Below are 25,433 nucleotides of genomic sequence, written 5' to 3'. Positions count from 1 at the left end.
TCCGGTAGCCCTGCGGTGCCGGAGCCGCCGGCCATGGACACCGAGGAGGAGCCTGCGGCACGGCCCAGCGGCCCGGAGCCGAGCGCAGGGAGCGGGCGGCCGGAGCCGTCCCCCTTCGGCTTCCCTGCCCCTGAGTGCGGCTCCAGGCAGCACCTGCCCGGGCCCGGCCCTGGCCCTCCCGCGGTCTCTGGCCCGGAGGGAGGTGGGAGCGGACGGGGCCTGGGAGCGAGCGCTGGGCTGCGGGGCCCCGGGAGCTGGGAACCGGGGGCTGGGAGCGCCCCCGCGGCTCCGGGGCACCCCCAGGGCCCTGGCAGCAGCGACCCCGCGGGCATGGAGCTGGACGAGGCTGCGGAGGATGAAGCCCCGGAGCTGCAGGCTCTGCTGGGGCAGCTCGAGAGCCTGGACCCCAGCCTCTGCGACCCGCGGTGCTCCGAGCAGGGCCCGTGTGCTGACACCGGCCGTCCGGTGGGGAGCCGGGGCCGCCGGCAGTGCCAGGGCCGGTGCCTGCCATGCCCTCTGCACGTGGCCACAGGCCGCGGCCTGGACCCCCGGCGCTGCTGCGCCCAGCACCGGCCCTGCTCCCGGCCCTGCCACGGGCTGCTGTTCGCCGAGGCCGAGCGGGAGGATCTGCTGAGCCTCCTGTGCCACGAGGGAGGCCTGCCCGAGCCCGGCGCCGGGACCCCCTTGGCCTGCTCCGGTGTCCTGTGCGGGGCCGGCCTGGAGGTGCCGCAGGCTCGGGAGGAGGCGGCCGCCGTGGGGAGCCCGGAGGAAGGACCTTGTGGCAGCGGGTGCTGTGCAGAGGAGCAGGGCTCCAGCGGTGAGAGCCCTCGGGACTGCTCCCCAGAGCCAGCCTGGGTGTCCCTGCCACCCACCCCGGACACAGAGCAGCTGCCGCCGGGTGCTGTCACTGTGAGTGCCCTGGGGCTCCGGTCCTGTGGGGCTCTGGGGGGGGCACAGGGCTGGCTTCAGGTGCCCGGATCTGAGCCTCGGGACTAGCTTTGGCTGCCTGAGAGCAGGGGTGCTCGCATGGCTGAGCCCCGGGATCCCGACCGCAGCCTCACCTGCTCTCCTCTTGCTTTGCAGAGCAGGGAACCTCCATCCTCCCGCTTGGCCTTCAAAGAGGGTGAGTCCTGAGCCACCACCTCATGCTCGGCCCCGGGCTAAAGGACATGGGAGGGAGCACCCAGCTCTGCGCCCACAGAGGGGGGGAACGTGGCTGCAGAGTCCAGGGAGCTCATTCAATTGCTCACTGAGCAAATGGGGGATGCTCAGGGATCGGGGAAGGGGCAGTTGGTGGGTTTCAGGCTTGGGAAGGGGGAGAATTCCAGCAGGAAGCAGCCCTGGGGCAGGGTTGGTTCAAGCAATGGAGCCAGCTGCTGCCTCCCAGGTTCTATGTGTAGAACACAGTTGACAGGCAGCAGGAGTTGGTACCTCCGGGGGAGGGACCAGCCCCTGCTTAGTCCCTCCCAATGCCTCAGTTCCAGGCCCCTGTGAGCCGGAGGATCTGCTGGACGGGGTGATTTTTGGAGCCAAGTACCTGGGCTCCACGCAGCTGATCTCGGAGCGGAACCCCCCGACCAGTGTCCGCATGGCACAGGCCCAGGAGGCAGTGGACAGGATCAAGGTGCAGGAGGGGAAGGGGCACAACTGCCGTCAGCCTGGTGCTCCATGGGCATGGGGCACCCCCGGCAGCAGCAGTGGTGACCTGGGTGCTTCATCCTGCAGGCCCCGGAGGGGGAGTCCCAGCCCATGACGGAGGTGGAGCTGTTTGTCTCCACACAGAGGATCAAGGTGCTCACGACTGACACGCAGGTGAGCAGGGAGCATCCATGTGGATGTGGGGCTCTCTGGTCAGCTCACAGACGGGAGGTATCTGTGCTCACATGAGGCTCCTCATGCAAACTGCACCTCCTGGGAGCTGCTGGGCTCCCAGCCTGACCTGGGTGAGCCCCTGATGGAAGGAGCTGTTTCTCCCTTGAGGCATAGAGCTGGTTTCTGCCCCTTACAGGAGGCCATGATGGACCATTCCCTGCAGACCATCTCCTACATCGCCGACATCGGCTCCCTCGTGGTGCTCATGGCACGACGGAAGGTGCCACGGCAGGTGCCGGGTGCGGGGGAGAAGCGGCTCTACACCATGATCTGCCACGTCTTCCACTCTGCCGATGTGAGGAGGGAGAGGCACTTGGGAGGGTTACACTGGGAGCCTGGGCCTCATCCTGCTCTCATGTGACTAAGTGCTCCAGGTCTCCATGCTGGGGGTTTGCAGTGGGCACAGGGAGGGGGAATGAGCCCATCTGAGCACCTCAGGTGCTGAGGCACTGCTGGCACAGGGTGCCCAGAGCAGCTGTGGCTGCCCCATCCCTGGCAGTGTTCAAGGCCAGGTTGGACACAGGGGCTTGGAGCAGCTGCTCCAGTGGAAGGGGTCCCTGCCTGTGGCAGGGGTTGGAGCTGGAGGAGCTTGAGGTCCTTTCCAACCCAAACCAGTCTGGGATTCTGTGATCTATGACGTGGAAGAGTCCAGTGACAAAACTGGCATCATGCAGGGACCCATTCAGGCAGGGAAGGAGTGAGGATGCCCCGGAGTTCTCAGCTACAGCATTGGTCATTGTAGGGTGCTGGCAGCTGCTGGCCAAGAGCTGTGGGGACAAACAGCTCCTCTCTCTTTCCCCAGGCCCAGGTCATTGCTCAGGCCATTGGACAGGCATTTGGAGTTGCCTACCAGCGCTTCCTGGAGGCCAACAGCATCAACCCGAGCGAGCTGAGCCCTCGCCAGTACAGCCATGCCCTGGAGGAGCAGGAGCAATACAATGCAGAGCTGAGCCACTTCTCCCAGCAGGAGAACTGCAAGGATGTAAGAGCTGCTTTGGAGGGGTGGAACAGTGTGGGGTACCCTGTGTCACCCCCTCCATGGCTCTCCAGGACACCCATGCTGGCACATGCACCCCATGACTGGTGACCATAATCCATGCGTGCCACCACTCTGCAGGTCTGCATCCGGAAGCAGAAGGGGGAGATCCTGGGCATTGCCATCGTGGAGTCAGGCTGGGGCTCCATACTGCCTACAGTGGTCATTGCCAACCTGATGCACGGGGGCCCTGCAGAGAGGTCGGGTGAGCTGAGCATCGGGGACCGCCTCATGTGCATCAACGGGATGAGCCTGGTGGGGCTGCCCCTCGCCACGTGCCAGAGCATCATCAGGGTGAGCCTCCTCCAGCCCAGCAGCACCAGTGCTGGCAGAAATGAGCAGCAGCCCCACTGCTTCTGAATGTGCCCGAGAGAGTCTGTAACACTGGGGTGTTCCTCCTGGTGCTCTGGCTTGAGGGTGGGTAGGTGAGAGGAGGCTGTGGGGCAGAGCAGGAAGGAGCATGGGACCCATTCCCATCCTAGTTCCTGCTCTTGAGTGCTTGGGAGGAAAGGATGTGACAAGGCAGGGACAAAGCTGGGGATAAAACTTGCTGTGGTGCCCGAGGAGGGTCGGGGGGGGCAGATTCCTGAGCTGGAGGGAACAGGGAGTCCAGAGGAGGCCATGGAGCTGCTGCGAGGGCTGGAGCAGATCCCATAGGAGCCAGGCTGAGAGAGCTGTTCTGGGGCAGCCTGGACAAGAGAAGGCTCCTGAAGGGGAGACCTGAGAGCAGCTCCAGTGCCTAAAGGGGCTGCAGGAAAGCTGGAGAGGGGCTTGGGACAAGGGCCTGTAGGGACAGGCCAAGGGGAATGGCTTGAACCTGCCCGAGGGGAGACTGAGCTGAGCTCTTAGGCAGAAGCTGTTCCCTGTGAGGGTGCTGAGGCGCTGGCACAGGGTGCCCAGAGAAGCTGTGGCTGCCCCATCCCTGGCAGTGCTCAAGGCCAGGTTGGACACAGGGGTTGGAGCAGCTGCTCCAGTGGAAGGGGTCCCTGCCCATGGCAGGGGTTGGAGCTGGAGGAGCTTAAGGTCCCTTCAACCCAAACCAGTCTGGGATTCTGTGAACCTTTTACATCTTCTGCCTCCCAGGCAGGAAGGAGCTGAGAGCAAGGACAATGTGGCCTCAGGGCGGAGTGAGACATCTTGGACTGGATTTATAAGTTCTCCCTGAATTTGAGCATGGCAGATCCCTGTGTGTGCCTCAGTTTCCCCACTGAACACAGGTTGCTGATCCTTAGCACCATGGCTGCATCACCCCTCAGCACAGCTGCCAGTGTCTGACAAAGGCATGTCCCATCTTCCAGGAGCTGAAACACCAGACAGAGGTGACACTGAACATTGTGCACTGTCCCCCTGTCACCACAGCCATCATCCGGCGGCCTGACTCCAAGTACCAGCTAGGCTTCTGTGTTGAGAATGGTGTGGTGAGTTCTTGGGGTGCTCCAAGGGCTCCAGGAGCCACACGGTTCTGGCTGTGTCCTCACTGTTCCAATGCTCCTCAGGCTTCCACAGGGAAAGACCCATTGTGCTACAGGAAAAGGCTTCTCACAGCTCTCCTGCAGCACCAGGGGTTGGATCTGTCACCCTGGTGCTCCTTTGCTGTTTGCTTTCAGGGTGGTGCTTCCTTCCTGGCTTTCTTGGCATGTCTTTAGGGATGTTGTTGCTCTTGCCCATGTCCCAGCTGCTCCCTGCTCTGAGGCTGTGTTGGAAAAGCAGAGGAGCATTTCTAGGGCCAGTGGGAGCTGATGGGGAAGTGGAGGGTGTGGAACGGCTGCAGCCCAGGAGCTGCTGCCCCAGGGAGCAGCTCTGGCTCTGCAGCCTAGATGGGAGCACAGGAATTTGATGGGTGCTGCTGGGGGAGCTGAGGGGAGCCAGGGAAGCAGAAGCTTGTGTGCTGCAGCTCAGCATGTGGCCCCAGTGGCAGTGATGCAGAGGGACATCCCTGCCCTTGCTGCGTGTGGAAGGAGAAGCAGCCTAGTGCAGAGCTTTTACTGGGAGCCTGCCCAGATGCAGGGGTCTGGGGGTGGTTGTTCCTGGCCCTGGGCTGTGGGCACAGCTCTCATCCTCTTTCCCTGCCCAGATCTGCAGCCTGATGCGCGGGGGCATCGCAGAGAGAGGCGGCATCTGCGTGGGGCACCGCATCATCGAGATCAATGGGCAGAGCGTGGTGGCAACACCACATGAGAAGATCATCCAGATCCTCACGCAGGCAGTCAGCGAGGTGAACTGGGGCTGGGGCTGTCCACAGAGCTGGCACCAGCACCCTCCAGCCTGGGCTTTGGCATCCCCAGCTGATGTGTGTGTTTCTGCCCAGATCCACATCAAGACGATGCCGGCCTCCACCTACCGCCTGCTGACAGGGCAGGAGCAGCCCCTCTTCCTCTGAGCACCAGCCTGGCTGCTGCTGCACGTGCCTGGGGCTGCAAGGACAGGACAAGCTCTGCTTCCTGCCCCAGCACCCTCAGCAGAGCCCCAGGTCCCCGACAGAGTCTAATCCTGCACCTCAGCTTTACTCAGGACACAGTGGGAGGTTCTGGGGGCTGAGCACTGTCAGTGCCAGTGGTGCCACAGTTTGGGCACTTCCTCCCCACCTCACAGTGCCTGTTCTGGCCCTTCACGGGGTCCCTCAACTTGGCCTGGTGCTGGCAGGAGAGGGGACCCTATGTGAAAGGTGTCACCCATGTGCTCACCACAGACAGTGCTTTACACTCACCAATGGTGCCTTTCCCCATGTGGGGCTGGTGCTAGAAGCACAACTGCAGGGCTCACCCATGCGTGGGTGCACACTGGCACCCCAAGGGAGACCCAGCAGCACCCTTGGCACCCACTCCTTCCTGGCTTTGCCAAGAGCCTGGGGGATGCAGCCAGTTGCACTGAGCTGGGAAACTACCTCTGCCTTTGCCTGGTGGTGCCTGCAGCCACTCTGAACTCATGGCTGGATCTCAGCCCTCAGTGTGAAGAAAGGGAACACAGGACACAGCATTGCCCAGGCCCACATCCTGCTGGGAGCCTGGGACCATGAGCCCAGTGATCAGCCCTGGTGCTGTGTTTTCACCCCACGGTTGAGGTGGTGCTGAACTGGCTGTGCCCAGGTTGATGTTAAAATAAACGTTGTAGGGAAGATGGGAGGCTGTGTTTTGGGAGCAGGGGAGGCTCAGCTCTAGTGCCAGATGTTGGAGGCCCCAGCAAGGCCACCTTGCTAAATGGGTTTCCCTTGTGTGCTGCTACCCAGCACACACAGCAACAGCCCATCCTGGTTAAAATATCCCTTTTATTCCAGCAGTAGAGGCCAAAACAGGGAAGGAGGCACTTGGTGCTGGGAAGTGCAGGGTGCTGTGTGGTGCTGCCTGCATGATACATGGGGGAGTGGCAGGCTACACATCTGTAGCTGGACCCCACTCGTAGCCTTCATCCTCATCTGAGTCATCTCTGGCCTGTGTGAACCTCTTCCTCACCGCAGCATGCTCGTATTCCCTGCAGGATGAGAAGCTGTGGTGATGCCTCTGCCACTGGTGGGGACATGGCAAGGTCAGGGCAGGCAGAGCTGGCACCTTGGGCACTTCAGGCCCTTCCCCAGCCATGGGACTGCTGCCTGAACCCCCCTCACAGGCTGGCATTGGTGTGCAGAGTACCTGATGTTGCTGTAGTGCTGCTGCTCCTCAGTTATCTGTGAAAGACCAGAGTGATGTAGGGGTCAGAGATAAGGGCAGGATTTATGCCCTGGCATGGGTCTGGGCTATTCCCCCATGGAGAACCAGAGCTGGGCTTGGATATGCAGCTGGAGCTTGCAGCAGCTCGATGTGACACCATGCCTGCGCCATGGGATAGGAATGAGCCCTGGTAGTCCCAGCAGCTCCTGTAGCAGTGTGGGGGCACTCACCTGATCCCTCAGGCCATGGCTCAGGGAAGCCTGTGCTGGCTCAGAGGAGTGGGACAGCCCCTCCTGGCTGTAGGCATCCTCGGCCTCGCCGTCGGTGTAGGCATCAGCCTCCCCATCTGTGTCCTCATAGTCACTGTTGGCGCGACTGTCACAGGTCAGGTAGCCCGAGCCTGCTGTTCCTGATGAGTTCAGCAGGTCCAGACTGTCCTCCAGTGCCACATCCAACTGCAGGGGAAGGGATGACAGAAACCTGGGACCCCATCGCAAGCAGGATATGGCTGTGTGCCCTGTCACCGCCGGCTGGAGCTCCAGCCTTGCCATGGGGATCAGAGAACGACACCCTGGTTTGGATTGAAGGGACATTGAAGTTCATCCAGCTCCAACCCCCGCCACGGACAGGGACACCTTCCACTGGAGCAGCTGCTCCAAGCCCCATCCAGCCCTGGCTTTGAACACTGCCATGGACGGGGCAGTGGCAGCTTCTCCCCATACCTGTTCTGCTGCTGTCCAAACAGGCTGATTCTGCTGCATCCTGACAATGTCCTTGATGGCCTCGTACCAGGCACTGCTGCTGAGGCTGACTGTGGCAGTGAAGAGGTGGCTGCAGTGCTTCTTCATCCTCCTGGCCTGGGCATAGAGCCGCCGGGAGCTCTTCCTAGAGTCAGGAGCCAGCCACTGGCGCATGGCCTTGATGCCCTGACGGCTCTCGGGCTCACAGAACACCACCACTGGGTAGTACTGCACATAGTTGAGACGCTCCACAGCCGAGGGTGTTATGTCCAACAAGGCATGCTTGCCCTGGGGCAGGACACAGCCATCAGCCCCACTGGGGACAGGGACAAGGGCCATGCACTCCCCCTGGGCCCAGCCAGCTCTGAGGACACAGGGAAGGTCTCACCTTTCCTGCAATCTGCTGCACTGAGTCCATCTTGATAACCTTGGCTGATGCCCCATCACGGGACAGGCTCGCTGCAGGACATGGCAATGTGGTGTGAGGGGGGCTGGGGGAGATGTGGCATCTCCAGCAGCCCCAGGATATCATAAAATCATAGAAACACAGACTGGTTTGTGTTGAAAGATCTTAAAGCTCCTCCAGCTCTAGCCCCTCCCACGGGCAGGGACCCCTTCCCCTGGAGCAGCTGCTCCAAGCCCCTGTGTCAAACCTGGCCTTGAGCACTGCCAGGGATGGGGCAGCCACAGCTTCTCTGGGCACCCTGTGCCAGCACCTCAGCACCCTCACAGGGAACAGCTTCTGCCTCAGAGCTCAGCTCAGTCTCCCCTCTCTTGGGCAGGTTCAAGCCATTCCCCTTGGTCTGTCCCTCCAGGCCCTTGTCCCAAGCCCCTCTCCAGCTTTCCTGCAGCCCCTTTAGGCACTGGAGCTGCTCTGGGGTCTCCCCTTAAGGAGCCTTCTCTTGTCCAGGCTGACCCAGGTCTCTCAGCCTGGCTCCATGTGAGTCTGGGGTCTACCTGGGATCACGATGCATTAAGAGAGGGTGAATGAGTCCAGGAAGCTGTTGGGGTGTCATGGAGAAGGGCAATGAGGCAGGACTGGGACAAATCTACAGGTCAAGAACTCCCACATGCAGGTCCCCTGACACAAGGGGAACTCACGGGCAATCTCAAACAGCTCAGGCAACTCTGTGCTCAGCTTCTGCATGGCAATATCTGTGATGGGGCCCAGGATCACCACCGGCCGCTTGAAGCTGGCTGTGGGGAGAAGACAGACCTGCTCATGGAGCTGGGGTGAAGGCAAAGCTCACAGCACCCCAGCATCCCCCCTGCTCCTCGAGGTGCTCATGGGCCTGGGACTTCCCAAGGGGCAGCCCCAAGGTGAACACATTCCTGGTGCTCACCTTCCTTCAGGACCACCCTCTCGTAGGGTGGGTAGTGACCCTGCTTCGTGAGGGCAGACAGGTCCTCCCGGCTCTTCTGCAGCAGCTTCTTGGCTCCCCGCAGGCCCCGCAGCTTCCAGAACTCGGCCCGTGCTCCGGAGAGGCTGGAACTGGACGTGGTTTTCAGCACAGACTCCAGGCTGGCAATCTGCTCAGCCCTGCAAGAGGAGATGGATCAGAACCAGGCTCCAAGGAGCGGGGCAGAAGCCAGTGTCCTGCTTGGTGGCATGGCTGGATGAGGCTGTGGTGGCCTCTTCCCTACAGGACCTTGGACAATCACAGTATCACTGAGAAGGGATTTCACCAGCTGACACTTCCCAACAGCCCCTGCAAACCACCCACATCCCAGGCTCACTGGGGAGCCATGCCCTGGCTCTGCTCATGGTGGCTCCTGGCTCCATTCCTACCTCCTCTGGTTGGGGATGATGCCCTTGTCCTGCTCCTGCAGGTCCCTGCCCATGCGCACTGCCAGCCAGCTCCCCAGCCGTCCCTGGTACAGTGTGTCCAGCACGTGGAACACGTCCCCACGGAAGAAGCTGAGCCCTGATGGAGTGTCCTTCTCAAAGTCAAAGTGTGTCCGGATGTAGAATGAGTCACCCACGCTGGAGGAGATCACCTTCCTGTAAGCTGGAGCCCAGGATGAGAGGGACCATCAGGGAAAGAGGTGGCTGAGGAGGAAGATGCTGGAGAAGAAAGTGCTGGAGAGGTTTGGGAAGGAGCTTGGCTGGAGCCTCTACCACAGCCCTTGCTGCTAAGGAGCATGCTAGGGACAACAGGACCAGACCCCCCAGCACATCCTGGCCTCCCCAGGTTGAGCCATGGTGCCAAAAAGCTCCTGTGCTCCAGGATGATGAAGCACAAATGGGGCCAGGATGGCCTGGTCTGCTCTCATCAGCTCTCTGGAGGAGGAGAAAGAAGGGTTGCAGGGAGGAAAGACTACCCTGCAGCGGCAGAAAGGGCCATGGCAGCTCTGATGCTTGCTCAGAAGAGACAGAGGATGGAGAGGCAGAAGCCCAGGGTAACTCCAGTCACCACTCACTGTCCTGCTTGTTCTGGGTCCAGAGTGTGACCTCCTCACCCGGTGGCAGGCTCATGAGATACTCTACAGCTTCCTCACGGGTCAGGTTCTGGAAACTGGTGTTGTTCACCTGCCATGGAAAAGCACTTAGACACAGCACTGCCAGCAGGAAGTAGGGCATGGGTATGAGCAGGGATCCCAGGGACAGCAGTGAGCAGGCAGGTAGGAGAGGAAACTCATCCCTGTCACCAAAGTGTCTGCTACAACCCCCAGTAACACTGGGGAGAGTCTCTTAGCAGCTGAGGTAGTGCCTGGACCCCACTGGGTGTTACAGGGTGCTGTAGACTGGACCATGGACAAGGGCCTGTAGGGACAAGCCAAGGGGAATGACTTTAACCTGTCAGAGGTGAGACTGAGCTGAGCTCTTAGGCAGAAGCTGTTCCCTGGGAGGGTGCTGAGGCGCTGGCACAGGGTGCCCAGAGAAGCTGTGGCTGCCCCATCCCTGGCAGTGTTCAAGGCCAGGTTGGACACAGGGGCTTGGAGCAGCTGCTCCAAGTGGAAGGGGTCCCTGCCCATGGCAGGGGCTGGAGCTGGAAGAGCCCTAAGGTCCCTTCCAACCCAAACCAGTCTGGGATTCTATGACCCTCCCCTCAGGCAGTATCCGCATGGCTGTGGGGCACCAGCACTGCCCTGAAATAATGCCCAGCAGGAGAATCCCAAACCCTGGGGAGGTCTCAGAGCAGGGAGGGCTGGGGCCAGCCCATGTGCAGCAGCATTCAGAGCCATTCCCAGCCCTGGGTACCTGCAGGATCTGGTCCCCTTCCTGGACGCCCTGGCTGGCGGCCGGGCTGCCGTCCTGCACACCCGACACAAAGATGCCCACGTTGTTCCCCCCGGCCAACCGCAGTCCAATGCTCTTGGCCTTCACGAAGTGCACAGCCCTGCAGTCAGCAGTGTTCCTGCCCCGGGGAGCCACGGTCAGCCTGGCGGGGCCATGTCACCCACTCTGTGACCCCAGCCCTGCCCTGGAGCCACCCCCATCTCCCACAGCCTTACCCATCCTTGTGGGCAGCACGGGAAGAGGGGCTGGCGTGGGGGCTGCAGCTACCGTCCCCCTCCACAGCTCCCAGCAGGTCTGCAGGGAAGAAGGGTTGGGACAGGAGGTGAAGGGAGGTCAGGGTGTGGGACAAGGCACAGGGAGACCAGGCACGAGGGAGTCTGGAGCCCACTGGAACCCTTCTTGTCCCTGGCCTGGTCTGAGCTCACTCACCAGGGCCCGGAGCATTGCCAACAGTCGTGTGGGCTGCAGGGTCCCTGTCTGATTGTCTCCTCTCCCTGCAAGCAGGATGTGGGCAGGTCAGTAGGTGCTGGGGGTCAGAGGCAGTGGCAGCAGGGATAAAGGAGCAAGTTGGGCACTGCCTGGGACCCCCTCCCACCAGGCGAAGAGCACAGGGAGGATGCCAGGGAAGAGGGGCCTGGGAGCATAGAACAGGGCTTACGGGGATGAATTCACAGAGGCAGCAGCTGGAGGTTGTGGGGAGGTCTCAGGGAGCGGCAGATGGGACAGTTCAGAGTTAATGTCAGAGATATCTGCAGCAACAGGAGGGAAGATGCATTAGTGACCATCCAGTCCCTGTGTTGGGTATGTGACCCATGGCCCCATCACCGTGTCCCCTCACCATCCATATGGGAGCTGTCACTCTCACTATCTTCTATGTCAGGGATGTTGACCAGGAACTGCCGGTGGTCCCGGAGGATGAGCAGGGTCAGGGTTCCCTCCATCTGCTCAATGAGCTTCTGGGTGTCAGCCAGGGACATGTCCCCACTGGCCACCCCATTGATCTGGGGGGGCAGAGCAAGAGACCTCACTGGGGAAAGCTGCCCCCAGGGAAGCCCCACTCGAATGGGATGCTCCAAGTGCTATCTTCCCAGTCCCAACTGGGTTTTTGGGATTATATCCCTCACTTTTGCTCTGGAAGTCCCAGCAGCCACAGGTCTGCCTGGCCCATGTGTGCAAAGGAAGCGACTCCCTCTCTCTGATTCCTCCTCTCCAAATACTTTGAGCATTGTTACACAATGAACATTTGATCTCCTGGGGCCCAGGAGACCATGTGCCATGGGACACAGAAATGGATTCATCCCTGCAGTGATGCTACCCAGGGATGAGCCCCCCAAAGAGAAGAAGATGAGCCCCTGAGCATACACCGTGCACCTCATGGTCCCCCCATACCTTCAGGATGAGGTCTCCCTCTTGCAAGGAGCTGCCTTTTGCCGCCAGCCCGTTCTCCACTATGTGCTTAATGAAGAGCTGACTTCCCAGCTTCAGGCCATACTCTGCAGCAGAGAGAGCCCAGGACAGTGCAGAGCCCAGGCAGATGCAGGACCCCCTTGAGGTCCCACCTCACCACCATCCAAATTAGCCCACCCTGGCTCCTCTTGGGGCACCAAGTCTCAAAGCTGAGCTCTGCAATCCCCGGCTGAGGCCAGATGGGTTTGGGGCACTCAGCATGACACACACTGCCAGACCCTGGCACCAACCCTGCCATCACCTCCACCCAGTGGGACACATGGCCACAAACTGAGTGACATGACCCAGAGACGAAGTTGTCAGGAGGGGCCTCACCTTCATCCTGCTTCTGCTTCACCAGCAGTGATCTGATGGGCTTCATGGGCACATCCTGGCGCGGCAGCCGCTTGAAGCCTGACACCAGGGCCAGTCCCTTGGTGGGCTCTTTGTGGCTAAACCCATTGGCAAAGCGGCGCTGGCTGTAGCCCCTCCGATCTGAGCCGCTGCTTCGCCGCCGGGACACCGGTTTGTGTTGGCGATGCCCATCCTGGTGGTGGCCAGAGCTCCTGTCGCTGGATGAGTCCCCATCGTAGCCCTGGCTGTGGTCCAGGTCATCCTGGGAGCGGTGCAGGGCTGGACCTGCACTGGGTAACCCACAGTCCTCATCCGAGTCGCAGCGCTGGGGCATACTGGGGGAACCAGGGCTGCTCTTGCTCACAGGCAGGTGGATTTTCTTTGGTCTTTTCAGTGTCTGCAGGTGGAAAGGGAGAAGAAGAGGATGGTGGGTGCAGCCATCTTTGCCAGCAGATGGGGGACAAGGGGAAATGGGTTTAAACTTAAACAGTTCAGGTTAGATATAAGGCAGAAGTTCTTCCCTGTGAGGGTGCTGAGGCGCTGGCACGGGGTGCCCAGAGGAGCTGTGGCTGCCCCATCCCTGGCAGTGCTCAAGGCCAGGTTGGACACAGGGGCTTGGAGCAGCTGCTCCAGGGGAAGGGGTCCCTGCCCGTGGCAGGGGTTGGAGCTGGATGGGCTTAAGGTCCTTTCCAACCCAAACAATTCCATGGGTCTGTTTCTACAGCAATTCCAAGCCCCAACTGCGAGCCCTGGAGCGTGGGGGACAAGGCTTGGTGTGGTCCTGTGCACAATACCAGCCCCAGCAGGGAACACTCACAATGTTGGCAATCTTTCCGCAGGTTTTAAGTGTCTGGACAGCAAAGGAGGACAAGACGTTGTCCATGGAAAGGCCATTCACCATCACAATGTGATCCTTCCTCCTGGCAGGGAAAACACAACCATGGGTCACTGCCCTCCCTGTCCCTGCTGGTAGTGGGCACTCCCCACATCCCCACACACTCACTGGAGCCGTCCCACTGCTGGTCCCTTGGGCACCACATCTGAAACAACCACCGCTGTGTCCCCAGTCACCCTGTTGGGACGATCCCGGCCTCCAGAGACAGCAAAGCCAAAGCCCCATTGAGGGTCCTAATGGAGACAAGGCAGAGGGGGGTCAGGCACAGACAGCCCCCACCTCCCATGGCTACCCCAGGCTGCGGTCACCTTGCTCAGTGTCACCGTGTGCTGCTCCCAGATCACCATCTCCTCCATGGTAGCCATGCACCAGCGCAAGCAGAGGAACGCGGCCGGGCAGCACAGCCCCTGCCCGGGGGCTGGGAACCAGCGCCGGCTCCTCCTCAATCCCACTCGGAGCTGAAATGAAGAGCAGAAGCAAAGCTGAGCGTGAGGATGCCTGGGGCAGACTCCCTGGACACCCATCATGGCACTGGGCCTTGCAGCCACGTTGCACCCCATGTGGGGCAGCTTGAAACCCGGAGCTCCCACATCACCCCCCTAGGGGGATCCATCTCTGTCCCCTTGGACATGTGGCCATGAAGGGGAGCTTTTATACAGGGCAGGTGGGTCATAGAGAATCATGGAATGGTTTGGGTTGGAAGGAAGCTTAAAGCTCATCCAGTTCTACCTCCCTGCCATGGACAGGGACCCCTTCTACTGGAGCAGCTGCTCCAAGCCCCTGTGTCCAACCTGGCCTTGAGCACTGCCAGGGATGGGGCAGCCACAGCTTCTCTGGGCACCCTGTGCCAGTGTTCACCCTCAGGAGCAATCTCCATGACTGGGACCTTGTGGTCCTGCTCCTCTCCAGGAGGAGAGCCCAGGGCACTGCTCTGGACAGCCAGGCTGGCTCCCCACCCTCAGCCACCCTCCAGTCTCCACACTGGTGCCATGGGAAGCTGGGAACCTCCACAGGGCAGCTCCGGTGGGACCAGGGGCCATCAGAAATGCTGCCACCCTGTGGGCAATGCCTTTAGGAACGCCGAGCAGGGATCCCATGGGAACACTGCAGAGGTTTTTTGGCTCTCCATGCCCAGCCCCTCGCTGGAGCTGCACCACAGCACCAGGCTGCACCCCCAGAAGGAGGCCCAGGTCCTGGCAGCCCCAGGAGGGACAGTGTAATCTTTCACCCGAGGCTCAGCAATGATCCCCAGTGGCAAGGCTGTGAGCAGAGGGCAAAGTCCAGGCCTCCCCTCTGCGTCATGAGCTACCGAAACCAGCCCCAGTGCCTGCCTGGCACCCGCAGTGTGTGACATGCCCAGAGTGTGGCTGGGGCTGAGCAGGACCCCAGTAAGACACAGGAGCCCCAGCACGGTGGTGGGGTGGTTTCCTGGTGGATCAGTGATCCTGGTGGATCAGTGACCTGAACTGCCAGGTCCTAGCTCAGCCATGTCACCAGTGCTGGCTGGTGCTTACGGGCTCTGGTGAGCCACAAGTCCCAGAGACTCAGTCATGAGGCACCCAGAGCATCCCTCTCCCCAGGGTCACAGCTCACCCGCAGTGCCAGAGCCAACCCCGCTGCCACCAACAGCCTCTTGCTGTCCCCACTGCTGCCCCGTCACCAGGACACCATGAACCAGGCACACATCCCACTGCCACCCCTGGCTCTTCACAGGCAGCAGCAGTTTGGGCAGGGGGAACAACGTGGGGATGGCAGCAGGTCCAGACTCACCGACCAGCACAGCCCACAGTGCCACCAGGTCCTGTACTTGTCCCCCGTTTCTCTGTGGGGACCTGGAGTAGGACATGCCCCAAGTCAAAGGCCAAGGCTGGCACTGGAGGAGCCGGCTTGGCCGGTTTGTGACAGAAACCAGCCCGCACCCGAAATGTCCCCGCCAGGAGAGGCAGTATCAGGGCAGAGCTGACCACAGCCCAGCCCAACACACCCAGCACTGGGAGCCCCACATGCCCCACACGTACTGTGGACAGTGTCTTCCTGGGGTTTTGATCTTAGAATCCCAGAATCCCAGCCTGGTTTGGGTTGGAAGGGACCTTAAAGCTCCTCCAGCTCCAACCCCTGCCACGGGCAGGGACCCCTTCCCCTGGAGCAGCTGCTCCAAGCCCCTGTGTCCAACCTGGCCTTGAGCACTGCCAGGGATGGGGCAGCCACAGCTGCTCTGGGCACCCTGTGCCAGCGCCTCAGCAGCCTCACAGGGAAGATTTTCCTATTACCTTCCCTAAACATCCTCTCTGGAAGTTCAAATGCCAGATAAAGCCTGGGCTGTGCTGGGGTAGCTCCGTGGTTCAGGGCTGTGCCCACCTCTGGCTGACACTGCTGGCAATGTGAGGCCCCCACCTCTCAACACGGGTCCTTAACCTGGAACCCGAAAGCCTTCCCCGGCTGAGCAGGGTCCCTACTCTCAGCCAAACCCTCACTCCCTGGCAGGTCCCAGCTGCTCCCAGAAGCTGCTTTAACCCAACTCCACGCATGTTGCAATGGGAGACCCTGCACAAGGGTCTCCAGGAGCTCTGACCCCACCAGAGCCCATCTGGAGGATGGAGGCACCTCGGGGTGTGGAACTGTGGCAGGGGGGGCCCAGGATCTCCCACCCCGGCTCATTCCCCTCTTCTGGGGCAAGACTCCCAAGAAGGTCACTGGATCCTGGAGCCCTTCCGAGAGGGACCCGGAGCACGGCCGCTTCCCAGGGGACAGCAGAGCGCGGGGACAGGGTCAAACACTCACCGAGCCTCGGGTCCGAGCAGGAAGGAGCCGAGCTCCGGGGCTGGTGGCAGTGCAGTCACTCCAGGCTGCTTTGCGTAACCCTTTGTGAGCCAGATGCTTCCTGCAAGCGGGACGGAGGAGGGTGAGGGTCGCGGGGAGGTGTCCCCTGTGCTGCCGGTGGCTCAGCCCCTTCCCCGGAGCCCCAGCACCTCCTCGGGAGCCACGGGACGGGGCTGGGGCCCGCGGGGCCGCGGCAGGGTGAGGAGGTGACGGTGCCGATGGGTGCTGCCCCCCACCTGGGGACTCTCCCCGCGTCGCTCCTCTTCCTGCACAGCCGCTTCCCTGCGGTGAAGGAGACGAGCTCCACGCCGCGGCTCTCGCTCCACGCGGCCGGCGGCAACCGGCGCCTGGACCGGGGCCGCAGTGAGAGGTGGCAGCTCCGCTGGGGGCCGTCGAGGGGGGACCAGTCCCTCCGGAAGCCCCCGGCCAGGAGCCGCCACCGCGGAACAGGAGCCATGGAGCCGCCGCTGCTCCCTCAGACCGGCCCCGGCCAGAGCCCCGCAGCACCGGCTGCGCCACACGCGTTTGTCCCCGGGGGCCGGGGCACAGTGATGTGAGGTGACGGGAAGGGAGAACCGGCGGGGCCGGCTCGGGCTGCCCAGTACCCTCAGGGCTGTCCGGTACCCTCGGGGCTGCCTCACACCCCGGGGCTATCCCGTACCCCGGGGCCTCCAGCTGCAGCCACGGCACCGGACGCGGCGGACCTGGACGAACCCTTCGGGGAGGGCAGGGGGACCCCCGGTCAGGCCGGCCCCGGCCCCGGCCCCGCTGCCATGGCAACCGGCAGCGCCCACCCCCCCCCCGCACATCTCTATGGTGCCTCCCACGGCACAGACCTATCGCGACAGACCCGCCCCCCGCCTCGCGATTAACCCCTGCGGAAGAGGCTCCCTCTACTTCCGGTGCTTCTTCCGGCCTGCGGCTGCGGGGCGTGTCTGTCCGGGCACCTCCCGCGCTCGATGGTGCTGGCTGCTCCCAGCCTGCTCCGCGGCGGCGGCCGGGGCCGGGAGGAGCGCGGCGGAGGCGGCGGGCGCGGGCCGGGGCCTGCCCCGGGCCTGCCGAGCGCCCGCCATGGAGCCCGATGTGTCCGAGGAGGAGGAGGGCTCGTCCGTGGAGGGCGCCGGTGCCCCCCCGGAGGCCGGCGCGGGGGGCCTGGACGCGGCAGGAGGTAACGCGCTGCGAGCACCGGGCGGCAGCACCGTCCCCGGCCGGTTCCCCCGTTCACCCGATCCCGGCGGAGCCCCCAGCGGGGCGGCTTCCCCTCGGGCTCGGAGTGGTTCAGCCCAGCTGCACCCCCCGCGGGGGGCTAAGTGGTACCTCCCGGCAGTGGTCCGCGTTGGGCCTTGGATCCCGTGGGGGGGAGGTCGGAGTGGTTCAGTCCAACCGCCCCCACCAGCACTGTGCCCCCCCCCGGGGTACCGCGTGGTCCCGTCCGACTGCAGCAACCACCGTCCCCCCCGGATCCTGAATGGTTTCGGCCCCCCCCGGGAGGCTTCTGCCTTGCTCTGGGGGGGCCTGCTGAGGCTCCAGGGGGGTCTGTCTTGCACTGGGGGGGCTGGGGCCCTTCCAGAGGCAGGGAGCAAGCCCCAGCCTGACACTGCCACTGACAGCATTAACAGAGGTTTCTGGTTTCCCCTTTGGCAGGGTTGGACATGTGGGGCTATCCAACCAATCCTACCTCTGCTGCCTTATAATTTATAGCTCATTAACAATCTCTTAATTGCTGGTTTTCGAGTTGTGTGTTGCTGCAGAGCTCTGCCCTGCTCTTGGGTTGATTCTGTGGGGCTGACAGGATGCTCCCAACCACCCGCCTGAGCCCCAAGTTCGTTCTGGGCCTGCTATGTTGTGGGTGGGTTTTGGCTGTGTTATGACAGCAAATCTCCTTGTTCCCAGGCTTTAAATGAGGCTCATTAGTGCTAAACCCCCAGCAATGCCAGCGGGAGCTGTGGTTGTGTCATGGGTGTCACCCGCTGGGAGGGCTGGATGTGAGGGGTAGGTCTGTGTGAGGAGCTGTGCTTGAGGCATGTGGAGAGCAGTGCCCAGTGTTCCTGCTGCAGTCCGTGCTGTGGAGGGAAAGAGTTGTGCTCGGCTTGCCTTTGGACCTCTGTTTTGGGAGCATTCTGTGGGCTTCCAGCTTGGGATGCTGAGAGAGCCTCTTGGCAATGAACAGTTACAATACTCTTCATCCTTCTGACTTCTCTGCCACCTTCCCGTGTTCTGGGGAGGGGACAGGGTTGTTGCTCATGCCAAGACCATTGGGTTTAAGGAGGAGTGTGTGTTTTCCTTCTCTTTGCAAGTAACTCTGTGAACTACAAGCCTGCAGCTTGTTTACCTGACGCTGATAGTAAAAAACACGTGAATCAGAGCCAGACATCTCATTGCTGCTTTGATTCTCTGAGTCAAGTTACTCACTCCTCACTTGGGTCATGTCCAAACTGTGTCACTCAGCCTCAGTTTGCAAGTGGAGCTCCTGGGAGGGCTGAGGATAATGTGACAGCAGCTAGTGGGTATTGTCTGGAGGGGCTGGGACTGGTTCTCGATGGCTCTGCTGCTCTTGGATCAGGACTGTGCCTGGTGGAGCTCATCACTCCTGACCCGTCTCTACATGTCCTTTGTGTTGCTCCCCACAGTGCTTGTGCCATGGATGAAGGATGTGGGGGGTCACCACCACAGCCAGAATCTGCTCTATGGTGCTGGGCTTTGGCTAAATGGTTTGGGTAGGGTTAAGCCAGAGCATGGGTCGGGTCAGTGAAGCTCTCAGTAGGTATCAGGGGAGCTGGTTAGTAAAACTGGATGGAGGAGAGGGGCTGAAAGGCACAGAAAGCCTGACTTAGTTGACGTGAGGCATGGAGAGGCTTCTGAAGGAGCTTTTGGAAGTCTTTGAGGGAGAAAACCTCCTTTCATGCCAGCAGCAGGGCTCGCGCAGGAGCACACAGCCCCAGTTTGTCCCTTTCCAATAACCCAGATCTGAGGTTTGTGAGTTTTCTCTCCACCATGCTGGAAAAGGGTGTTTCAAAATGTAATGGCTTTAATGGGAAGGGACTGCAGGGGCCATTCACCCGTTCGGATGTGAATAGCAGAGCTGTTGGCACAAATAGAGGTGGTTCTGTGTGCCTGCAGCATGACAGGAGCACCAGGATCCTTCAGGAATGGTTGGGTGAGGAGAGGGTGCATCATCATCATCTCTCTACCCAGGAGACAGACCACCTGGAAACCTCCTTTTCTCTAAAGGTGCTCAAGTTATTGGAGAGCTGTTGGCACACATGGGTGGCAGAGCTGGGCTCCACCACCTCTTGCAGAGGTGGAAATCCTCAGCCTAATGGGGAAGAAAAATTGATGTCTGATTTACTTCCAGTTTTTGCATCTCCTGTTCCATGTGTTTCAGCCTTCCCATCATTTATGGCTTGGAGTCTGGGCAGAAGTCTCCAGTGTGGTGTTCAGGGTTGAATTCTCTACTTTAGGAAGCTGAAATGACAAGTCTCACTGCAACCAGAGCTGGAGGTAGCAAAGTGGAGCTCTCTGTGTTGCTGGATGCTGACAGCACCTGTAAGCCCATCTGCACTGGGAGAGCACCCAGCTCTTCCCTGTTTGCCATAATCACTTCGAGGTGACTTTTGAAGGGCTGCTGGCAGCATTTTGTTTGTCTCAATGAGCAGATTAGAGATAAGAATTCCACCCCATGCAGCACAAGCAGCTCAATCCATACCAAGGTGATGGAGAGGGAAATGGGAGAGAACTTATTAGCTTGAGGAAAAATCAAATGTAAATATCATCCTCAGCATGATGCTGGTTCACAACTTCGCTGGGTGTCACATGCCTCCTGCCCATGAAATGGTGGTAGCAAAGAGGATTTCAGAGGGAGTCAGCACAGCAGAACCAGACACAGAAACACCCTGTGCCTTGAACTTGTAAAGACCCTGCGGTTCCTTCACTGTCAATAAGTCACAGCTCAGCTGCAGGGAAGGAGGAAGGCAGCAAAAATAGAATTCAGGCTGCTTGGGCAAATTAATTGTCCTTTAAGATCTGAATCTGCAAATGGGGAAGCAAATGGGATTATGGGGCCTGGGGGGTGTGAAGGGCAGTGTTTGGATGGCAGGGAGATCCAGGCAGTGTCCTGAAGGATGCTGAGCCCATCTGTATCCGTGTCAGGCCAGGCTGGAGATCGAATCCCTGAGAACCCAGGACGAAGAATGATTAATTTCATTTTCATTAAGTAGCATTTGGCATTGACCTGTATATAACAGTCCGTTCCAGCAGCCCTGGATCTGCTGCTGGCAAAGCTGCCACTGTGTCCCACTTGGGAAGCTCGCTGGGCCTCTCCTGAAGGGCTCCTCAGGGAATGACCTGAGTGGATTTGGTATGAGCAGTGCATCATTTGGGAACGATTATTGAAGTGATTCACTGACATGACCATTATGGGCTCTTGCCAGATGCACGATCTTATTAAATCTGATTTTCCCATATAAGGTGGCTGCAGTCTGGAAAGCAGCAGCAGGAATTCCAGTGCTCATTTCCTTCATGAACACATCTCCCAGTTGCAGCCAGTCAAGTCCAGCAGTGGGTGTGTGAGCCCCTGGCAAAGCCTTTCCCATTGCCTGCTGCTCGCATCTTTGTCACCTTTGATTAACCTTGTCCATCTCTCCGGATGTTGGAGGAGGAAATGCTCTGGAGCTCTCCCAGCACAAGGAAGGTTTGGCTTAGTTAGGTGGCAGTGACCTTTGGCAGGCTCCAGCGTGGACACTTCTGCACGCTCCAGTGTGGGGACATTGCTGCTGGAAAACAGGAACCAAAGCTGGTCCTACCCTCCCTGGGTGATCTGATCCCATGAATGCATCCTGCTTGCTCTCCCCAGAGCCTGTGGTGCTGGGGAAGCTGGCAAGAGCAGCATGGGGCATGCTCTATAGACTCTGCGAAGTTTAAAAGGGGTCTTTAAAAGCCTCAGCACCCCCTTTCCTCACACACACTTGTGCAGAGAGAGCATGTAGGGCTCCAAGCAGCCCTACAGCAGCCCATGACAATAAGGTAACACTGGGGTTTTTCCTTCTATAGGTAGCTCTTAGAAGAACTCTGCTCCTGAAAGCAGCCTGGTGCTTGAGTGAGTCAGTGTTGTCAGAAGCTGAGTTAACCTCAGGACTTCCTGGGAAAGGTTTTCTGTAATTAAAGAGCTACAAGTGATGGAGCAGCTCCTGTGTTGCTCCATCTCTCCTCACCCCCACGTTGAAGCAGAAAACACTGTCAACCCCTAATTAAGCATCACCATCTTCCATTGCGTGTTCTTGTGGCTTCCCCAGCTTCCATGTGGGTTTTTGCACTGGCTTGTGGTGAATAACCCGCCTGAGTCAGAGCACGTGCTGCGGCAGGAGGAGATGGGGAGGCTTCAGCGAGTTCCCTGGGAGCTGGACACTGCCAACCACAACGTGTTACGTTGGCTCACAGCACTGGGGAGAGGCTCTGTCTTTCACCAGGAGTTAGCCCATTTGCTTCTCTACCCTCTTGTTTTGGATACAACAAAAGCACTTCCCTAATTCTCCTTAAAAATACAAATGTGGACAACTGGAGTCAGGGTGTGATGGGGTCTTTTAATGGTTAAATAATTAACACAGGAACAGACTAGAATAGTTGGTACTTGAAGAATAGCAGTGTGGAGATTGCACATCCTGTGCTGTTGCATCTCTGATAAATGGCTATTAGAAACATGGAATCACAAACCGTTTTGTGTCGGGAGAGACCTTAAAGCTCATCCAGTTCCAACCGCTGCCACAGTCAGGGACACCTTCCACTAGACCAGGATGCTCCCACAGTCCTCATCTCCTCGTTCTCTATCAGCAGAATCTGTGTGTTGTCTGCAGAAACTGCTATTGGAGAGGATGGGGGAGAAAAGAGGAGTTGAAAATGGCTTGATGGATTCTGTGGCATCTCCACCGTTGCAGACCTGCCTGTTGTGAGTGGTGGCTGGGAAGGCAGGACCCACATTGGGTAGCTCTCCTGGACTGCTCCTGCTGCTCAGGGCAGAGGAAACCAGGTCACAGCCCAAGGTTTGTCACAAGACCAGCCTGAGCAAAGACGGTGCCACCTCCAAAAGGGCCTGTGGATTAGCTGTGCTGGGAACCCCTCGTGCCATGGGCTCCTGTCTTTATTCCATGTGGCTGAGCTCCATTGCCTGAGCTCGGGGGAGTTAACAGATTATCAAACCAGGGCAGCTTTGCCTTGTTTGTGGTCATTAGGATGTAGCAGCTCTTGGGATGGTGCTGATGGGGAGCTCGGGACTGGTCAAGCTCCAAGTAGCTCAGGTGCTCCTTGTCGCCTCTCCCAGCCATGCAGGAGATAATGTTTAATTGAGCTTTCTGACTTTCCTGCTGTGTTCCTGACTTGCCGTGGCCCTGTTGGTGCCTATGGTAGCTTAGTGCAGATGGTCATGAAGGGTCTGTGTAGCTGCACCAATTAATGACTCTTTATTTAAACTTGGTGAAGTTTTATGTGACAAAGCTCATCCAGCTATTGACTTCAACTCCTCTGTGTTCCTCTCCCATGGTAGATACCTCCTAATGTCTACTCCAGAAGATCTGTGAGTGCTTTGATCTCAAACAGCACTGAGCTCCCAGAGGAAAGGCAGCTCCCCAGCAGATGAAGGGACGTGCTGGGCTGGGAGCCACTTGGGTCTCTCTTTCACTGGATGTAGCATTCTAAGTGATTCCACAGCTGTTCCGTGTTTTTCCATAGGAGGCAAAGGGATCTGCTGCTATTGAGATCAGGCAGCTGAGCCCAGGCCGTGTTTTGGCAGAGCTGGTGTGGAAGCCTGTCCTTAACATCACTCAAACTCTGGACATATCAGGATCTTGCCTTTCAAAATGGGTGTTTTGAATGTGTCAGACCATGCTGGTGACCATGTTATGGTTCTTCAAGAGCAGAATTAACCAGGATTATTTTGCCCTTTCATTTGCTGCCTGGCAAGATGATGTTTAAATTGCCAGGTAGACTTCTCTTCCCCTTGGAGCTCACCATTCTCAGTTGTTGCTTTATATTCTGTCACCTCAAGTAAGTTCAGGTTTAGATCACTGGTGGCTGAGGTGGCCACTGTCCCTACAGGCCCTTGTCCCAAGCTCCTCTCCAGGTTTCCTGCAGCCCCTTTAGGCACTGGAGCTGCTCTCAGGTCTCCCCTTCAGGAGCCTTCTCTTGTCCAGGCTGCCCCAGCCCAGCTCTCTCAGCCTGGCTCCAGAGCAGAGCTGCTCCAGCCCTCGCAGCAGCTCCATGGCCTCCTCTGCACTCGCTCCAACAGCTCCAGGTCCCTCTGGTGCTGGGGAGCTGGACGCAGAGCCTTTGGTGTGGGCAGGATAAAGCAGCTGATGATAAAGATGCTGCAGCAGTTTTGTTTCTATAGTCTTTCTGCTTATCAGATGGACCAAGTTGTTGAGATTTTTTCTTTGCATTTTTCAAGGCAAATTTGTCCATCTCTCAATTTTTCAAAGGGAGGCAGCTGGCTGAAACCATCATCTGGCTGAGTGCTCCTTCTCTGAATGCTGCCTGGTGGCACTTCAGGCAGTCAGGCACTCCATTTAGATGCTGATATGAAACTTGGTTCTCTCTGATTTCTTTGATTTCACTATTCCTGTCCATGCAGTCGGTTCTGCAGCATCCCCACGCTGAGAGGAAGGAGTGATGTAATCGGAAGAGGGCAGATGCAATACCTGAAACCACTTGTCTTCCTTTTAAATGTCACTTTAAATGGGTGTTGTCTTCAAAATGACAGTTTTTCTTGCTGTATGCATTCAGTGGTGCTCTCGCCATCTGTCTGGATGTGTGTTGATGGGGGCAGTGTAGAATTTGCTGTCAGAAGTGCAAGCTGTAGGGATGTAAAAGAGTCCCTAACTTCAAAGGTGGAGCAAAGCCAGCAGATCAGTGCCTGGAAGCTGCAATTCAGTGGATGCTCTTCAGTCACAGGGCAAGCACTGGCTTAGGTGGAATGCAGAAGTAAGGCACATTAGAGCTTTCCTCAGTTTGGCTTACCAGGTGGTGATTATTTGTGGGTTTAAACAGCACAAGTTATGTGATGGCTTTGCTTTGGGAAGGTCTGTTTGTTCAGGGCTCAGAGCTGAAACCTGAAGGTGAACAGTTGCCTTTGCTTCATTTACTACTTTTTTCCCCCTTGTAATCCTAACTTATGTTACAAGATACTAAAGCTTTTCTGAGGGTGCACATTGTGCTTCACGTTGTAGTTTGTGATGGGCATACTGTTGGGTTTTTGAATTCCATACTTCCCCTCAACCCATCCTCTCTTCAGGCTTAAATGAATTGTGATGGAAGAGAAATGATGACATAACCTTTCTCCGCCTTAGTCTCCAGGACTGGATGTGTGTTTTCATGTTGGTATTAAGCAGGAGTCACTGGTGGATTAACTATCTGGGACACGCATGTGAGAAAGAGGCTTCTGGGCTGGAAGTGCCAGAAAATGCTTATTAAAGAAAATAAGAAACTGAAGGTTATCTCCTCCTGCCATCTACATGTGTCTCACCTGCTTGGTTTTCCTACTGAGAACTCTAGAAGAGGTTTGAAGTGTTACTGGGGTTTAGGTGTCTTCTTTTCAGGCAGGAGCTGAGTCAGAAGCTGCCAGGCTCCAGCCAGGATCCCCGGGAGGGAAGCAGCACTCGCTGGAACTGAGTTACTGTTTTTGGCAGCACATTTCATGGCTGGAGCTTGTTTTGTTCCATCTGTTCAGGTGCCTTTGTCAGAGCAGAGCAGCAGCACCCCACTGAAACTGTGCTCCCAGAGACCAGGCATGCTGTTGTCAGCAGCACCTGTGTGCTGTGAAGGAGATTTGACTCAACCTGATGTGAGCAGCCTACCAAAAGGACTTACATCCAGTGACGCACGTTGTGCACGGCCCCAGCCTGAAATCCCCTCTTGAGTCTCCAGTGTTTGAGGACCTTTGGAGCTCTGTCAAGCAACATTAGCAAGAGCAGAATGAAATCTGAGAGGATTTAGACGAGCAGCTTTGGCTGTGGAGTAAATCAGGAAATACCCCACTCATTACCAGTGCAGGATGGCTTGTGGAGGGTGGCCTGAGACAAAGTGACTTGTTTTCCCTTCAGAGATCACTGTTGCTTGGGATGTGGAGCTCCTGCAGTTCTAAAGCTGTGCTTATTGTCTATATCCTGGTGGTAGGTGATTGTTATGCAAGTTCAGGGAGATTTCTTTACCTGCTGTGACTGTAAGAGCTGGACTTTAGCATGTCTTTTACCAGGTCAGGAAATGGAAGACTTGGGAAGGTGAATTTCTTTCTTGAGTTTATTTTAATTTAGTCTGAGAATAATTCTGAACTGTTAATGGGCAAGAGGAGTGAGCTCTCATCAAGTAGTATCTATAGAAGATACTTCTAAATGGTGGAAGC

General features: G+C 58.4%; 3 protein-coding genes across 7 annotated transcripts in view; 2 read left to right on the top strand and 1 right to left on the bottom strand.

Annotated features, from left to right (window-relative positions):
- Positions 1 to 227: 227 nt before the first annotated feature.
- APBA3 (amyloid beta precursor protein binding family A member 3) lies at positions 228 to 6,025 on the top strand. Of its 2 annotated transcripts, XM_034070886.1 has the most exons (10): positions 228 to 909; positions 1,084 to 1,123; positions 1,479 to 1,624; positions 1,726 to 1,812; positions 2,009 to 2,167; positions 2,675 to 2,854; positions 2,990 to 3,202; positions 4,207 to 4,326; positions 4,983 to 5,123; positions 5,217 to 6,025. In XM_034070886.1, the coding sequence occupies exons 1-10, from the start codon at positions 331 to 333 to the stop codon at positions 5,286 to 5,288; spliced, it is 1,737 nt and encodes a 578-aa protein (XP_033926777.1). In that variant the 5' UTR covers positions 228 to 330; the 3' UTR covers positions 5,289 to 6,025. The 2 variants fall into 2 exon arrangements, with proteins under 2 accessions (XP_033926777.1, XP_033926776.1); XM_034070885.1 differs by having other exon boundaries at positions 4,983 to 6,025.
- Positions 6,026 to 6,155: 130 nt separating this feature from the next.
- TJP3 (tight junction protein 3) lies at positions 6,156 to 16,731 on the bottom strand. 3 transcript variants are annotated; one of them, XM_034070849.1, is made up of 21 exons: positions 16,285 to 16,731; positions 16,010 to 16,109; positions 13,537 to 13,686; positions 13,337 to 13,461; positions 13,151 to 13,253; positions 12,316 to 12,730; positions 11,923 to 12,026; positions 11,372 to 11,534; positions 11,192 to 11,282; positions 10,963 to 11,027; positions 10,749 to 10,827; positions 10,495 to 10,675; positions 9,714 to 9,822; positions 9,082 to 9,301; positions 8,636 to 8,832; positions 8,394 to 8,489; positions 7,681 to 7,751; positions 7,275 to 7,580; positions 6,783 to 7,007; positions 6,535 to 6,569; positions 6,156 to 6,376 (listed from the first exon to the last, which is right to left on the bottom strand). In XM_034070849.1, the coding sequence occupies exons 1-21, from the start codon at positions 16,503 to 16,505 to the stop codon at positions 6,277 to 6,279; spliced, it is 3,156 nt and encodes a 1,051-aa protein (XP_033926740.1). In that variant the 5' UTR covers positions 16,506 to 16,731; the 3' UTR covers positions 6,156 to 6,276. The 3 variants fall into 3 exon arrangements, with proteins under 3 accessions (XP_033926740.1, XP_033926741.1, XP_033926742.1); XM_034070850.1 differs by having other exon boundaries at positions 10,495 to 10,651; XM_034070851.1 differs by lacking the exons at positions 16,010 to 16,109; positions 16,285 to 16,731 and adding an exon at positions 14,999 to 15,060.
- A 322-nt stretch (positions 16,732 to 17,053) lies between these two features.
- The window catches only part of PIP5K1C (phosphatidylinositol-4-phosphate 5-kinase type 1 gamma), a 32,508-nt gene continuing 24,128 nt past the window's right edge, over positions 17,054 to 25,433 (top strand). For both annotated transcript variants that reach the window (XM_034070882.1, XM_034070880.1), the window contains exon 1: positions 17,054 to 17,216. In XM_034070882.1, the coding sequence (XP_033926773.1) occupies positions 17,120 to 17,216 (97 nt within the window). In that variant the 5' untranslated portion in view covers positions 17,054 to 17,119. The remainder of the gene's footprint in view (positions 17,217 to 25,433) is intronic.

The sequence above is a fragment of the Melopsittacus undulatus genome, chromosome 19, assembly GCF_012275295.1.
Source record: "Melopsittacus undulatus isolate bMelUnd1 chromosome 19, bMelUnd1.mat.Z, whole genome shotgun sequence".
NCBI lineage: Eukaryota > Metazoa > Chordata > Aves > Psittaciformes > Psittaculidae > Melopsittacus > Melopsittacus undulatus.
The sequence above is the reverse complement of the archived record's forward strand: the minus strand, read 5'-3'. Positions and strand labels throughout refer to the sequence as shown.

Bases quoted from the DNA above. Each gene is read 5' to 3' on its own strand.
- TJP3 (XM_034070849.1), bottom strand. From the start codon at position 16,505: ATGGCTCCTGTTCCGCGGTGGCGGCTCCTGGCCGGGGGCTTCCGGAGG. The intron at 10,828-10,962 runs GTGAGTGAGCTC...TCTTCCCTGCAG, and splicing joins TGGCAATGCTCCGGGCCCTG to ACCTGCTGGGAGCTGTGGAG. The intron at 8,833-9,081 runs GTAGGAATGGAG...CTCCTCTTGCAG, and splicing joins ATCATCCCCAACCAGAGGAG to GGCTGAGCAGATTGCCAGCC.
- APBA3 (XM_034070885.1), top strand. From the start codon at position 331: ATGGAGCTGGACGAGGCTGCGGAGGATGAAGCCCCGGAGCTGCAGGCT. The intron at 910-1,083 runs GTGAGTGCCCTG...CTTGCTTTGCAG, and splicing joins TGCCGCCGGGTGCTGTCACT to AGCAGGGAACCTCCATCCTC. The intron at 2,855-2,989 runs GTAAGAGCTGCT...ACCACTCTGCAG, and splicing joins AGCAGGAGAACTGCAAGGAT to GTCTGCATCCGGAAGCAGAA.